Below are 17,500 nucleotides of genomic sequence, written 5' to 3'. Positions count from 1 at the left end.
ACAGAAGGTGTCCAGTCCCCATTTCATTAAAGAATATGAGCTCGTCAGCAAGCTGACAATTCAAAGTTAATGCTCCTGCTGACTTCATCTAGTGGACGCCTCAAGGCCACTGGTGGGGAAGCATTAAAACTCGCTTTGTGTCTGGCTGGAGAGGCATTTATGTCTAGACTTACTTTACCTAAATTGAAATTATGAGCATTCTAAATTCAATTTGATTGATTTCACTGATCAGAAAAAAAATCACATTTTAAACAAGGAGACGTGTCTGGTTAAACGGAAAACTTTTTCTTTTTTTTCTTCTTTTTTTTTAATGTATTTGTTAAAACGGTCATAGTGACTTGACAATAGTATGTATTATCAGTTTGTAGTTTGAGTAAAAAAAAATAAAAGATAAAAAATTATGATATAATGAAATAAATTAATTCATTTTTCATGTGGCAATTTTTTTAATTCTTAGCTAATTAACTGTGATAGTTTACAATTCATCTATATATATATATATATATAAAAAGTATATTATGTTCATGTTGCACAATTCCTTTTTGCTGGCTACATTGCTTCCAGTGATGTATGTAATGATTTATTTATTTTTGGGTCTAATCAGATTTCATGTGTTGTAGGACCTTCAGAATCAGTACTGTTCTTCGGTTGATGTAATTTGATCTAGATTAACAATGACACTGTTTTTTTCTTTTTTTTGCCCCTAGATACTGTTCTTCTATTGGATAGCAACACACATTAAGGTTGCATCTGATTGGTCCAAGTCAGGTAAAAGAATACAATCCCATTATTGCACGTCTTTGTAATACACAAATTGCACAGACTATTATTGCGATAACGATACTTTTTATTACATACTGTATATTGTGTGGTCCTAGTTTGAAGTTTGATTTTTTGCAAGGCCAAACAGCGCAGTGGTTTCGTATATATCAAATTTGAGGTACAAGAGGCCAGAGATTTTTTCTTAATATATTATTTATTTATTTACTTTAAAAGAGTAAAACATTGTAATGTACTCTATAATAATAGCCTTGAGTTGGCATGTCAGTAACACACACACACAAAAAAAAACATTTGTACAATTCATATTATTAATATTGTTATGATCGTGATTTCTGGAGTTCCTTTTTTATCAGTGACTCATTAATTTGATTGCAGTGCTTATCTCTGCTGGACTCCAACTGTAAATGATGAAATAGTACTCAAATGTTTGCATGCGTTTATCGCTTCAACAAGTATGCGCATGATCTAGCTACACATTTGTTTGCTTAGCTCATGGAATTTGTCTTCTATTTTTTTATACGAAAGCTCACACATATAGGAATAAAATCAATTACAAATGATCACCTCAATCAAAACTTTATAGTCCTATTTTTCCCCCCCCACAAGATTCAGTAGACTTGACTTGTCAGTGACTATCACAATCCAAGAACTGATTACTCCCTCAAGTTAATGTGTCACTCTGCTCGACAGAGTACTTTTTAGTTTCTGGTATAACCTCTGTAAAAGATTTTTGGCCAAGCACTGGATTCTAAAGCTGGAAATAAAATTATATGGCTGGTGTTTCTGCTTTGTACTAATTGTGTTTGGCAAAATGTAAACGGTGCTCATGTACACTATTTCAAGAGGGGGTGAGAGACAATGTGACTTACCAGTATGCACGAACATGTGTTTGACGAAGTTCTGTTTTGCAGTAAAGGTTTTACAGCAGAGAGTGCATGCATAGGGTTTCTTCTCCCCCTGCCCCATCGCCTGCTGCTGCTGGGATGACGCTGGCGGCACGGCCATGGGGTTGGGGAATGATGGGATGGCGGAGGGCGGCACCGTCACAAACTGGGCCTGCTGCTGGCTGGGAAGGTAAATGAAAGACTTGCTGTCTCTGGTCGGCTGCGGGGGGAAGAGCGTGGGCAAGAAGGTGTTCCCGGCGCCCAACACTTGGGAATTGCTGGTCACGGTGTGCGCCATTCGGTGATTGCTGGTGTGTGACTCGACCTGCCGCAGGTAGTGCTGTGTGCCGGCCAGTGAATGGGACATGATGGTGTTGGGCAGGGACTGCATCATGGTAATGTCACTAGTGCTGTGGCTATGGTCGCCCTCGTCGGGCTCCGGCGCTTGCTCCGGGGACGAGTCGTTGACCTCGATATGGACCGGGCCGCCTTCACCGTGATGGCCGCCGCCCACCCGGTTAAAGCTCAGGTAGGGCTGCTGCTCCATGGCGTCCGCCTCAGTACTGATGGAGGAGCTGACACCCGAGTCGAAACTTTCCACTTTGGACTCGCTCACCACGCCCTCGGTGTGGTCGTTCTCCACCCGGCAGTCCCCTACGGCGTCGAAGCAGCTGTACTCGTCTTCGGCCTCCTGCTTGATGTGCATGCCGCCCGTTTGTAGGCGTACCGGTCGGGGCTGCTTGCGACAATGTGTGGACTCGCCCGTGATGAAGCGGTCCACCTGCTGGGATCTGTCCTGAATGCGGTTCATCCATGGGGGGTCCTGCGACTGCTGGTCTTTCTGAGCGCCGCCACTCGCGTCGTAGTTGGTCGCCATGGGGTTGATGTAAATCGAGCGCTCGCGGGTGCCGTTGGAGAGGCCCGAGTAGGAGTAGAGCGACGGGTACACTCGGTCCATGTTCTGCTGGGTTGACGTTTGCATACAGCCCGACTCGGCGTCGCTGCTCGGCCCGGACGTGCCCGACTCCGGCGTGCCGCGGGGGGTGTCCTGGCCGGAGTCTCCCGGTATGATGGGGAAGCCTGCCAGGCCCACATTTTGGGACACGATGCGAGTGCACTCATCGATGACGGTCTTGATCTGCAAGATGCTGGCGGCGGTTAGGATCTGCAGCGCCTCCGACTGAGACACCCGCAGAATCCCGCTGTACATAAAGTCAATCAACTTTTGGATGGATTGCACCGAGACCACCGAGGGGATCTCAATGTCGCTGTAGCCCAAAAGCAGCTTGTCCTGAAAGAAGGGGCTTCCAGCGGCCAGCACGCAGCGGTGAGCTCGCAGCATACTTCCATGGATCCGAACAGTCACATCACAAAAGTGCCCACGGTTGCGCTGCTCATTGAGGGTCTCAAGTACAGAATTGCTGAAGTTGTGGAGATTGATGTTATGAATGCGCTCGGTCATCCCCTTGCAACTGATGTGACCTGAAAACAGGGCAGCAACACACCTCATTTAGAGAGACGCTGCATTATTTACACGCGTTAGTTACACTGCGCTTGTCCCGCTTGTGTTGTTACCATATTGGAATTGCTAATTGCAATAAGAAACTATCTTCAGTGCCATTCTCACGCGCGATTGAAAAACGGAACACTAGGGGCATACAATTTAACCTTTCTGGTAATAAAAACGATTAATAATAGATAAATAGAAAAAAAATTAAGAATTCAATCACTAACACAATTTCATATATAATGGACCTAATTTCATATATTATGGGGGGGGCCATTATATATATGAAATTGTGTTAATTAGACAAAAATCTGTGGACAGTGCTATAGAATTTTAAAAAGAGTACAATTAAATTACATATTGTTTCTGTGTATAATCAGTCAACATTTCAAAGCTGTAACTCTGAATTTGTACTTCTTACAGATAACATTGCTTGACCAACTGATAAACATTAATTTGTGTACACCACTCAAAACTATAACCACATCAATATATATATATTTTTAACTCTCTGACAGTGTTAATCAAATCAAAATTGTATCTTTGTAAAAAATGTTTTTTTTATTTCAGATCTGACCACAGAAATATAATAATAATAATAATAATAATAATAAAGTAGACATTTGCAATTTCCGGAGAAATTGCATGTGAAGGCTGAAAGGCTTATTAAAAACATTGAAGCTTGTGGAATGATTTGGAATGATGTAAACATGTTGACTTTGGAATGGTTTTAAGCGGTCAATATACGTGGAAACTGGAGGTGAATATGTAATTATTTGGAATTTGGGGCTTAAGAAAATGTGAATTTTGTGAATGGGAATACCAGATGAGATAGCTTGAATGATCTGCACATGTTGAAGTTGCAATAGTTTGATTCGGTCAAGTGAGGGCGGAGTGAGATTATAATGTACACTATGTATTCATATGGTAATTTTTTTGAGTAAAATTATTGGGAATATTTGCAATTTTGGCATGTTGAAAACCATTCATAAGGTGAACGGAATAAGCAGATTGATTTAAATTTCAAATGGGTCCTACGTGAATCTGTTATTTTCAATGTGCCGAGTGAAATGAACGGTAAATAAGTAATGGGGGAAGTCTGGCCTCATTTGGAATGAATGGGGAAAAATGAAGGTGAAAAATGTTCAAAAAAGTGGGTGGAATAAAAAAAAAATAGGAATAACAGCCTTCACACAGTAATACTAATAAAAAATACTGTACATATGCATGTCTTAACCTTAATCTTCATTCCACAGTGTAATGAAGAGGATTTTTTGGTGTGCATCTCCTTTAATCGCCAGTGGGTGGCGCACAGGGCTCAGAGTACAAGCAGACTCTTTTGTTGGTCATGTGCTCACTATGATGGTGATTCCAAACTCAAGACACACTGCATGTGCCGCCGTAGATCAGTGTGCTTAGATTCATCTTGGAGCATTTTTTTTCAAAGTTTAGCTACAAATTAACAGGGAATCTTAGTTTTAAATTACAAGCGAATTACTTAAAATGTGTTTATTCACACGGCTTCGTTCATAGTTTATATTTACTTCATTATCATGTGGGAGCTGGAGGGAGGATCTTTCAAATAAAATACAATTAAAAAATTTAACAAAAAGAAGGAAATGCATTATTTTTGCCACAAACGTTGGCCTTATTTATATAACCGCAAATGTATATTTAAAGATAGTTAGCTTACACTGTGAGCAAAGGGTAAAAATGATTATGAAACATATTTCTGGTAAAACATTAGACCAAAAAAAACAAAGCATAACCACATTGAGCCAAGGGAAATAGATTTGGAGAAACGCTTCAAATTTCTGCTTGCGCATCAGGGCATGATAGATGTTAAATTAACAGTAAGTGTAAAGCATATCATAATAATGTAATAACCCCGACATTTACAAAATCCTGAACTAATGAGATAGTATTTCCAATAAGATAGCACTGAGCATAATTCCAAGTATTTTACTGCTGAATATGAAAACGAGAAAAGGAACTCACAGTTAGATGACGTGCGGCTGGTGATGAAGTGCGGGTCAAGCTTCAGTTTGCTGGTGGAGATGACTGAACAGAGGCCGGGCGCTAGGCAAGGCTGTCAGTCCTCTCTTCCCAAATCATGTGTTGCTCTGCCAAAGTGTTTGCAAGGGGAGAGAAAAAGGAGAAAAAAAAAGACAAAGACAAATCTTTAGATCACATCGATATTGCCACTCCCTTGATGGACCCGAAGCAACACGAATGTCTACCTCCGACATGCTGCAACAGATGTGCGAAGAGTTGTCAATGCCAAATTCAAACAAAAAACAAAAACGGACCGTCTTGTGTACAATTCCGCAACAGGGGTGAAAATTATATTGGAGATAGCTAGACTCTCAGCAGTTATCTGAGTCACTGGGCAACAAAACCACACCCTTTAAAAAAACGATCTTGATTCCACATTAATTAATGCACTCAGTGTGTGTGTGTGTGTATGTGTGTGAGAGAGAGTGAGTGAGCGAGTGTGTGCGTGCGCGCTATTTTCTCATCTCCAACAGCTCAAACAAGACAAAGACGTCCCGCAGTTCTTACAAGTTGTAATAATAAAAAATGAATCCCAATATTAAACACACAAGACATTCATTGCAAAGCACAAGCTCACCATTCAACATCATGAAGCATGTGACAAGCTGCTTTCGGTGCTGGTTTGGTGAAGGCAAGCTTTTTAAACAGCAGCTTTATACTGTATATAGAGGGCAGCTTGCAAAAAGTTCAACCAAACTAGCCAAATCCTGAAGCAAAATAGTGTCATTTCAGGTCACTCACACTTTTTTTTGGGGGGGGGGGGGGCAATCATTTGTTGCAGTGTGAAATTTCCCGCACTGAACAGTGGCATCACATATTTCCAGTCTTTCGGTTAATGGTAGCAAAAGCAGCACTTGAATGCGTTTATCAGATAAAACCTGCAGATTAAAAGTTTTCTGACTTTAACCAAGTGACTAGGGCCTGACCAATATGGAATTTTTGATGCTGATTACCGTCAGAAAAAAATAAATACAGACTACCGATTAATCGGCAGAATAATTAAAAATATATAATATAATTTATAAAAACAACTTTTTACACAGATTTTCACAGTTCGCGGACCGTCATGGTCCCTATACATACACACACACAAATATCTACATCTATATATATATATATATATATATATATATATATATATATATATATATATATAGATAGATATATATCCATCTATTTTCTTAACCGCTTGTCCTCACAAGGGTCGCGGGGTATATATATATATATATATATATATATATATATATATATATATATAGATAGATATATGTTCCCAGAATGCATTGTGTGACGCAACACATGTAATTAATGATGTTATAAGGACTTTAATCCTTCTCAAATGTGTGTTTGTGTTACCAGTAGTTGAATGAGTGTTATATTAAACACTATTATGTTGCACTATATATATATATATATATATATATATATATATATATATATATTTTTTTTTTTAAACCATGACTTTAGGTTGTGCGTAAAAATAGTGACATCCAGGTCAATTCCTTACATGACTTTAGCATTGCAAAAATTAGGGTTTGCTTTAGTTTGAATGACAGGTCCATAGAACTACCTTATCAACCAATTTTATTATATACATTTAAGGATACATGGTTATTGCAGAAATTTGGGTGTAAAAAATAATGAAACAATTGTGACTTGTGTACAACTGCTGTAAAAGATTAGAGTTCATAAAAGTAAAAATAATTGGCAAACATCTGCCATTCAACTGATTATTTTGACCGGCGTTAGAAGGGCTATAATCGGCCAATTAATCTCTTGGGACCTATACGTGACCTGTATTCTCTCATCCAACTGAGCCGAACCAGAATATACTCAAACTGTTTGCAATTTGTGTCAAAAATTGGCAATAAAAACCTGAAACAGTGATGGATTTATTTGTTATTTGTATTTCCTTGTTATTTTTATAGATTTATGTCAAATAATAACCTTTTGAAAAGAAAGAGGTGATCACAGTTGGGCAATTTTTTGGGCACACACACACACATTGATAGTAGATAACGTGCGCAATATAAGTTGGGGAAGCACATTACAGGGATTTGGAAATAATAAGTAAAAATTTGAAATAATAAAAGTTGAATAGGCAGTTGGTGCAGCATTGAAAGCAAAGCTGTCATTTGCTCTAGTTTTCAAGTACCCATTAAAATCCTGGCAGCTTCGTTTTAGGTTAATTGTACTGACAATACAATCTTTTTGCTGAGGACTTTGGGAAGGGAGTTGGCAATGATGATTTTTTAGAAGGGGGCGGCGAAAGAAATGGTTATTCAGTATTACAGTAGTATGACAGATGATACAACACTAAGTGAAAGTCAAACTGAGATGTCGGAGTCTTTATTTAAGTTGAACTGTAAAAAATTTAGGCCAACAATGTATGAATGTCCTTGGGGTGGTTTGTAAGCCAAAATGGGTAATTTGGGTATCATCTGCATTAAATGGAAACCAATAACTTTGAAGAGATTTCCCTTGGCAGCACGCAAATGTTGAACAGAACTGGGCCAAGCACAAAACCCTGAGGAGCCCCGCACCGCAAAAGGCAAAAGGACAAGGAGATCGAACATACAAATGTCCTGTCGGACAGGTTCTATTATGAAGCATTCAAAGGGCAGGCTATCTATTGCCCCGAGTAGGACCTGAGGAGGAACAATGTCCAACTAAGCAGGTCAGTGTCAGAAAGGAGGCATGGCTAAATAAGTATGATGATAATGATTCAAGAAATGAGCCAGCGAAGGCCTCAAGTTCATTTCAAAAGCACACTTGGAGGAAGTGCTTCTTCTTTGACCATATTGCTACATACCGAACTAGAGAGAGTCCGATGTTTTTGTTTTTTCAGGGCCTATACCAATACCGATTATTGGTAGTCAAGGAGGCTGATTCATTTGCACAAAGTTAAATTAAATAACTCCGTATTGTTTTCTACAGTAAATAAAGTTTTATAAAACTTCAAAACATCGGAAATTTAATTTTTTTTAAATGTATCTTAGTTTTGACTTCAAACAAAAACAGAAGGTGCAGAGAGTTCCCTAAACTCAGCAGAATCTCTTAAAAACATAACAAAATTTTTATTTTTAATCAATTTGTCAATATGCTGAATATCGGCACCGATAATCAGCCCGGGTGATAATCAGTATATCCCTAGACCACACTGGTTCTTAACCTGCATTCAATCGAACCCAAGGGGTTTGGTGAGTCAGTTTCAGGGGATGGGCGGAAGTCAAGACACCCACCCAACCCAAATGATTCGTGATGATACACGCCCCGCTTGGCTCTCATTGGCTGCAGGTGATCAATATCAAAATTTTCCGGCCGATCACCAATCCCCGATCTTTTAAAAAGTCGGACCTGCCGATCTCGATTTTTGCCGATCCCGATTTTTGCCGATCCCGATTTTTGTTCATAACAAGCCGCATACACCTTCAGCGTTGCAATCTTGTTTTATTGGAAAACATCGAAAAATATCTGTGAAATAATACAAACGTTTGTTTTTTTTAACAGCACAGTGGTTGTTTTAAAGTGCTCTATAGATATCGAGTTGACTGCATGGTTTGCAATGACAAGTTGAGCAGTTCTAGTCCAACACAAGAAGCTATCCAGCAAAACTAAAGGAACACTTCCTCAAGCTGCGTGAAGATGGGGCATACGAGAACATAACGCTTTCTTTCTAAATTCAAGGTGAAGAGAGCCAGATTCGATGAAAAGGCTATTCTCCCTGCTCATTTTGTTCACCAGTAAACCCATTACCTAAGTTTTGAAAAAGAAAATCATATTTTATTTTTCAATAAAGAAGGCTTAAGTGAATGCGCATAGGAAACTGGTGGGGTTCAGTACCTCCAACAAGGTCAAGAACCGCTGCCCGAGACCTTACTACGACCCAGGACCGAAAACCTCCTATAGGTGCAACTTGTGTTCTTAAACAACCTTTCTGCCTGCCTGCTTCCATTTGACTAAGTCAAAATTGGAACTGAATAACATCCACGCATGTGCCAAAATTCTATTTGCCATCACTATGGCAAATATTATCAGTCAGGTTAGCCTGTTGCCAGGGGCGCTACAGTTAGGCAAAGCAAACATACTGTACATATATCTCCCTTTCTGGCTGCCCTGGTCCACGCCGACATGGAAATCCACCTGCCTTAGGGGTAGACTCAAATGAACGGTGCCAACAAAGGGGAGCAGGCCAAGGGAGGCAGGCTCCACTTGCCCAGACTGCCACTCACAACAGTGATTCCATTTTAGCCGTGACACAGTGGGTGAGCAGCAGCCAGCGCCTACCTGCAGTGAATTCTAATCAGCCCAGGGGTCTGTCTCGTGCCCCCTCCCTTTCCTCCAGTACCCTGCCTCACACTAAAGGGCCTGATGATCCTTCAAAATTAATTAGATCCTGGTAGGTGGCGGCCATTTTCCTCCCACATCCGCACACGCAAAAAAAATAAAAAATCCCCCAAAAATCCAACCAAATTTGAGCCCAACCCCTCACGCTGATCTCTTTCTGTGTATCGCTACCTGTTTCCTGTTTCATCATCCCTCTCGCTGCCTTCCCCCTCCATCTGTCTGTCTCCCTGTCTGAAACAATCACCCACCACTCCTCTCCTCTCCTTCCTCCCCGCCCCGCCCCTCGCCGCCTGCCTCCGTGCTCCGAGCTCTGTGTCTGCCTCTGTGGAGTTTGCTGTCAATAAATCCCCAGAGGTCAGTTTGTCTGCTGGAAATCAGACACAATGCTTCAGAGCGCCAATGCGATGCATGCTCTGCTGCAACCGCCACAACAAAGACTGAGGACGGGCTCAGGGGTGGAGAGGAGGGGTCTGAGAGTGAAAGCAGGGGGGGGGGGGGGGTTCCCAAAAATTTGGGCTGTAACTCCACCAAGCAGCCAGACTCCAGGTTAATCAGCTGCCCGTATTACGTGACAAGCTCATGAAATATGCTGCATCAAATTGGACATCGGTTAATAAGGCGGCGAGGGTGGAGGTGGGGGGCTGGGGGGGGGGGGGTGAAGTGGCGAGACTGGGGGATGGGGGTTGAGAGCAGACACAAGAGGCACGCGTTTGAAAGGAGCAGTATCAGCCATGTGAATAATATACATCTTGAATATGCTAATAGCGCGTACAGCGTGCATTCAAGGCCACATTTACATCTGGAGACAAAAGGCCACATGCGCAGAATTGTGACCATGCGTGCGCACGCAACACACTATCCACATCGCTCCGTTTTCAAGGAATCATTTATGGGTTTGTTTGAAGCCACGACTGATTGATGAACACCATTCAGCGCGCTTAATGATTTATTTTAAAATCAGTACGCCTCTCGTATGTAGATACGTCGTCTTTAATTAAACGCACAATGTAAACGTGCAGCGAGAACAATGGCAAATTAAACAGCAGACAGGTGAAAATGACCTCAATAGAGGAGGCTCTGTTTTCTTTTCTTCTCTCTGCTGAGACCCTCATTAAAGTATTAAAGAATTCATTAGGCGTTGGGTCCGGAATGTTGCGCCAAAATTAACAGGTGAGGTGCTGTATAGCATTAGCGAGCACGGCTAACTGTTTCGCTCGCTGTTAAAAAAGGGGAGGACAACCCCAAAATTTTCTTTATAGCATGTTGTATGCGCCCCTACTGGTCTAAACACGCCATTCTGACTAATATTTTGTTTGTGGAATATGAATTAAACAGAAAAATCTATCTGTTCATATCCATCATTTCGTCACTTCCTGCCAACTGAAAATGACATCACAGTGATCACTCAGAGACCAATCACAGCTCACTTGTTTTATGAATTTGGTCATGTGACATTCACAAGCTGAGCAGTGACTGGTAAGGCTGGCTTAAAAAAAAGAAAGAAAAAAAGATTACTTTAATCAATTAAATCGAATCGTCCAAAATGAACAGGCGAAGCTGTATAGCATTAGCGAGCACGGCTAACTGTTTCACATGCTGTAAACTCATTCACTGCCATTGACGGCTATAGACGTCAAAAATTCATTTAAACTATTTCTAGTAGTTTAACATTTTTTCCACTTTTGTTAACAAGAGTATGAAAATCTAGGAAAAATAATATTGTACATTTAGAACAGATGTAAAATTTGTGATTAATCGTGAGTTAACTATTGAAGTCATGTGATTAATTACAATAAAAAAATGTAACCAAGCATTTCTATTTATTTTCCCATAAATTTATGAGATATAAAATTTTAAAGGCATTATTTATTTATTTATTTAGTATTTTCTTACCTTTAAGAAAGACCTGACTTATTGCTATTTTTTTATTGTATTTTTTTGTCAGGAAATTCAATTGAGTTAATGGCTCAAATTGACCCATTATTCACAAAATAAAACACAAATAAACAGTAAGAAATATCTCATTAGAAACTCAATTAATCACCATCCATTAAAATGTATATTTCATTGCATTATTACACTTACTAGTACTACTTTTAAAAAGTAATACGTTTGCAATGGGTTAGTTTAACCCCCAACCTATCAGTTGGGTTCAACACTGGGCAAAGAGCTTTTAACACCTTTATTACTTATTAGCGCTAAAATTCATGCGGAGTTTTTTTTTTATTCCCTCCCGTAACGCTTCTTTTTCAGAAACATTAAAGGAACACTAATAGATCCGTTATCCAAAATGTGTCAGAAACAAGAATATAAATTCCCCGAAATATTTATTACTTTATATATATATATTACTATAATATTTATCAATATACTATAATATTAATATACTAACTACTTAAAAGGTAAATAAAGAAAATACAATGGGTTAATTTGACCCGCCACATAACAGGAGGGTTAAGAAAATTCTGAATGTTTTTAATTGATATTTAAATTAATAAATTACAATTATGACATATAGTACTTTCAGCTCATCCTTGCTGATGTCAATGTTTGTGTAACACGTAAGTGACATGTGTTACTTTTATTAACTAAAATAAATTAAATCATTTGGCCAGTTACTGCCTTTGCATTATTTAATTTGTAATTGAATGTTTATTGAGTTTTTATCCTTGATATAAGAAATGATGTTCTGTAAATATATATATATATTAATTGATACTGGATTAAATTGAATTGAATTGGAGAAAAATTGAAATCGGATTGTGAATCAATTTGAATAGATCGTATTCCACAAACACAATCGTAATCAGAATGTCATCTTTGGTTGACGTTCCCTTTAAAAACATTTATGGTCTGTTCAAGTTGGAATCTGTGAGGCGTAACACAACCTCAGCGATTCAATGCTTTTCAAGTGAGTCATGATGTCTTGTGATTATTATGGAATGTTTGAATTACACTGGAGACCTTTACATTTCATTCAAGATACTTTTTTTTTTCCTGAACTTTGAACTGGCTTCTCCCAACTAATCCCGAAATAAATTCCTCTTTAAAAATGCAACTATTGTAAAACATGCCAAAATAGCATTTTTGTTGCAAATTCTTGCTTGCTTAGCCACTTCTCATTGCAAAGTAAGAAGATAATGCGAATAATGAAACATTTTTCAGTTCAGATTTCTTGAATAACTATATTTGGTCAACTAAATGGACCTAATACGATACACACAACACTAAATTCAAGTTTGGATTGAATAATAACAGGCAAGATGAATGTGTTAGGACATTCAGTCCAACAACAGGGGGGGGAAAGCATTGAAATGTGGCGAAATGAAATAAATCCCTGCAGAGAACAACATACAAAAAACACAAGTGCAGGACAGTGGAAATATTTTTTTTGACAGGACAGCTTGCTCAACTTTCTGTCAAAAACACACCCACCACCACCCGTTAACCATAGCGGATCCTTTGTCCACTTACAGATGGGAGCAAATTCGACACCAAATCTCCTTCGCTCTTTTTTTTTTTTTTTTTTTCCCTGCCGGGTAAAGTTAGCACAGGCGTGCATTTTATTCCGTGGCAACATCTCACACTGCATGCCCTCATTAAATATTGCAAAAATGGTCGACGAGCTGTGCTTTTGTTAAAGAGCATTTGACCCAAAAGAACCATTTGACAACTCACATGATTGTCTCCTACAGTCCTTCAAGCCCCCCTCCCCCCCCCCCCCCTCCCCTCCCCTCAAGCCCCCCACCCCACCCCTCCTGACCACAAAGCAGGTAATGCTCATTTTAAGAGTTATCATTATGAGGCAGGCATCAGCACAGGCTGCCTCTCTACGATTTTTAACAAAACGACATTTCAGAAACAATAACACATAGAGTGGGAAAAAAGCCAATAATACAAAATATGGCAAAAAGTAAAAACATTCAAAGTAAGTAGTAACACCAACATTAAGTCATAACGTTCAAAGAAAAAGTTGCAATCTGAGAATTTGAAAACAATAGGTGTCAAAATGAATCTATTAATTAACAACTAATTAAGTACCAAAATTCATCAAAAGCTATTTTAATAATCGAGTAATCTAAACAATGACTCAATTATTAAAAAAACTTTTTTCTAAACCATTACTCGATTATTAAAATAATTTGGACTAATCTGGTCATCTATTTTAATAGTTAAATCATCTGAATGATTGCTCAACTATTAAAATAGTTGATTAATTTGGTCATCCTCAATTAAGCCATTTTCGACTGAGAACCGTCCACTCATTTCAGCCTCTTAACAGTAATTATTCGTTGATTTCTGTATCTTTCATTTGCAAACATCGACTTTTACTTTGGAAAACAATGACCGAACCAGCAACGGAATCGATTTCAGAACCTTCGGTGACTGCAATATCGATCAATCTCATATTATATTGTTAGTGACTTGGTTTTTTTTAAGTTGTTGAATTTAACCACCAAACTATACCAAATAAACAATCATATTTGCTTATTCGATTCATAATGGAATAATCGATAGAATAATCGATTGTAAAAAACATTCAATGGTGATTCTTTTTCATCTTTTTTTTTCTCAATGTGGCTCTTAAATTCATTTGCTGTATATATGCATTGGAAACAGAATAGAGAGCTGCTCAAAGCACCTTTATAGCACCATAAAACAACATATAATTTGTGACAAATTAAAAGGAGTGCTCCTCAAGTCGAAAACAATAATTAAGCCGCAAGTTTCTGCAGCATACTCTCGTCTAGAAAAAGAATTCAACTGCATTTGTAGTAGTGAGTGTATTTTGAGGTTATAGTGTTGTGTGTGTGAGTGTATGGACATATGTAGGGACATGTGCGTGTGTTCCTGAATGCTTTAAACACTTCCAGCTCGGCGACCTGCATGTTACATCCATCTGTGCATTTAAGTACACAAAAGCAACATTCTTCATCCTTACATGGGCACCAATTCCTTCGGGTTTGAATTTTTGGCATGGGATACTTGGCTCTTATTATGCCGATACATTTATTGGCCACAACATTAGATACGGTACACCAGCACAATCTGAAATTGAGGCGCTGCTTCACAAATCAAGCTTTTAAAAAGTGAATATATTTTAATATTGTATTTAGGGCTGCAACTAACGATGATTTTAATAGTCGATTAATCAGTCCCTGTGTTTGACGATTAATCGGATAAAATAAAAATGTTTTAATTTTCAACCCTGTATTGAAAAGCAGGACATGAATTCAAATTAACAGTACAGAAAATATTAATTAATCATGGTTCAGTTACTGGTTTAGCCCGTAAAATGTCAGAAAATAGGCAACAAACTTAACCATTGGTTTCCAAAGTAGGGCTGTGTTTAATCGAAACGATTAATATAAGAAAATCGATTTTCTTTTCAAATTGATCCTTTTAATATGTCTTTCCCTCATAAATGGATGTGATAATAAATTTTACGTTAAGTGAAAATTAAATTTTACTTAAAGGCCTAAATGTTTTTATCGTATCTCGACCTGACTTATTGCGAATTAAGACAGAAGAAAGATTAGTTATTTAGTGAACATTTACTGTTGGGAAGCTGAAATTCTGAAGATTTTGAGAATTTCTGATTTTTAAAGTATCTAAACGATTCATCCATTACCCCAAAAAAATTTCGATTTGTTTGATAATTGAATAGTTGTCGATTAATCGTCACACTTCTACTTACATTGTGCAGGAAGACGAGTATAAACACAAATGTGAAATAGTGGAAATGCCAAATGGACTGCTATTGACTGGATTTCGTCAGCGTACGTTTTAGCGCGAGGTGAGCAGCTGAACGTTCGTACAAGGGTGCTTTAAGCTGTTCAGCTTGACCCCGCACTTTTTGTCAGTTGGCCTGCGTTTCAAGGGGCCGCAATTGAGCCCCTCTTGTAGACGCTGGCCAGCTCAAAACACACTTTGGAAAAACCGACAGGGAAAAATAGCTTAGCGTGACGGATGAAATGTGTAAAATAAATGAAGATGGACGACGACGAAAATATGTCACAGGGCATCATTGATCAGCTAAATGGCCGCTTTGGACTTAAGCGTTTCTACATGAATGTCATATCCATGAATTGAAGCACTTGGACGTGTATTTATAGTTTGGCACGTCTTTGTGTAGTAAATACATGCATATGATACATACCTCATCAGCTCACTTGACATATGAGCCATCTAAAAGTGTCATGCTGACACATTGAAATGCGCTCAACCACGTGACGACTCGTGCACTCTAACCAAGTGCTCTATGGGCCAGCTGAGCAATTCCACTTATGTAATACGACTTCAATCATATACTGCACCATGCTACAAAATACAAATGCAAAGGTTTTTTTTTTTTGGGTCACCCCAGCACGGTAGAGCTGCAATCTGAGGAAACATTATCCATAGAAGTCCTGAATTTCACAAGAAAGGAAAAAAATCCTTTTGCAACTGAATATCAAATCAATGACAACATGATTAAACAAAATAAAAGTTAGCATTGGATTGAATGGAAAATTCCATTATCGAGCAGAGACCAGCAGAGGGAAAATAAGGCCAATCAATCGGAAGAAAATTAGAGGGGGACAAACAAACAAGTGTGAATAAATAACAAAAAGGCACAATTATAAGACAAGTTTCTAAGAATGGTGTGTGACGACACACTGTTACTCAACACTTTGGAGAAATCTGTCCCCAGTCCATACTAGTTGTATAATCTAATAACCACATGCATTTATCTGTGTTCACCCCCATTTTATTATGATACAAACTTCTGATAGAAGAAAAACAAATGCATGCTCGTAGATGACCACTTTGAACACCACTTGGCATGAGAAGTGCAACAAATAATGCAACAAATAATCAACTCATAATAAATTATTATTATTATCATCAATCAATAATTATTTTTGATAATCGACCAATCGTTTAGAGAAGCAAAATAGTCCAAATCTTGAGAATTTGGACAGTAAATATTCTTTGATATATTTAGTTATCATTGTGTGAAATCAAAACAAGATATTTAAAAACATCTGCTTTTACTTTGGAAAACAATTTGCCTATTTTTTGTAATGTTACGGACACAATCGTAATTGATTTTTTTTTTTTTTTTAAGTACTGACTGAAGCGGATTTTCGTCCATCGGTGTAACCATCATTAACCGGGTCCAGACAGAATTCCCACCTTTGTCCGTTGGTCCTAAAATAGTGGTGACGAAAGCGTGGTTAAAATAAAATGATGGCCTGAGGACGGTTTGATCGGAAAAGAAAGTGGTCGGTCAAATATGTACAAGATAAATTCACATCTATAACAGATCGTGTGGTGTTCCACAGCGTTCCATCTTGGGGCCTCTACTGTTTTCATTGGGTCTGCTGTTCCTGGGAGGCGCATAGGACTCTGGTGGGGTTCGGTACCTCCAACAAGGTTAAGAACCACTGCACACTCCTGACCTCCCAGTTAATTTCAACAAAAACTTGGTGCTGGTTAAGTTCCACAGATAGCTTTTCACCTATGTGCAACGTTGGCATCATTAAAAATTTGGTAATGCTCAGGAATGACTCCAGGAACAAAATGTTGAGGTGGTTTTACGAGTTGTATTGCTTATGAATTGCAGTGCACACAACCAGGCATTATACTATCACACAACAACACCTTTTGCTGCCAAAACAATCAAGTATCGTCTTTGACACCGTTTTTATCGTTTCAATTTGACTAATTTGAAAAGGGGAGGTTGACGGTCTGTTTACTGTAATGCAAGCCTCCAGCTGTACGGCCTTTCCAAAGCGCAAGATCAAGTGTATCTGATGAAGCGACAGTATGTACATAGTTAGCTGTTTACTGTTTCCAACCAGACAAGCCAGTCGAGCCGTACAAAGCCCAACGCAATGAAAATAAAAGCCCACTTTTGTTTGCATGCGTTTCCAACGTC

At 38.7% G+C, this 17,500-nt stretch overlaps 1 protein-coding gene across 3 annotated transcripts in view; it reads right to left on the bottom strand.

The window, feature by feature from the left end:
- zbtb20 (zinc finger and BTB domain containing 20) overlaps window positions 1-17,500 on the bottom strand; it is a 29,759-nt gene that overhangs the window by 2,296 nt on the left and 9,963 nt on the right. For 2 of the 3 annotated variants that reach the window (XM_086097777.1, XM_086097778.1), the window contains exons 2-3: window positions 5,173-5,297; window positions 1,653-3,149 (exon numbers count right to left, since the gene is read on the bottom strand). In XM_086097777.1, coding sequence (XP_085953903.1) covers window positions 1,653-3,129 — 1,477 coding nt within the window. In that variant the 5' untranslated portion in view covers window positions 3,130-3,149; window positions 5,173-5,297. Of the gene's footprint in view, window positions 1-1,652; window positions 3,150-5,172; window positions 5,298-5,414; window positions 5,918-17,500 lie in introns of those variants that run through there. The other variant, XM_086097779.1, reaches the window with a different exon arrangement.

The sequence above is a fragment of the Leptonotus elevatus genome, chromosome 16, assembly GCF_054856555.1.
Source record: "Leptonotus elevatus isolate MCC_2025b chromosome 16, RoL_Lele_1.0, whole genome shotgun sequence".
NCBI lineage: Eukaryota > Metazoa > Chordata > Actinopteri > Syngnathiformes > Syngnathidae > Leptonotus > Leptonotus elevatus.
Note: the sequence above shows the minus strand (reverse complement) of the source record. Positions and strands in the feature narration are given on the sequence as shown.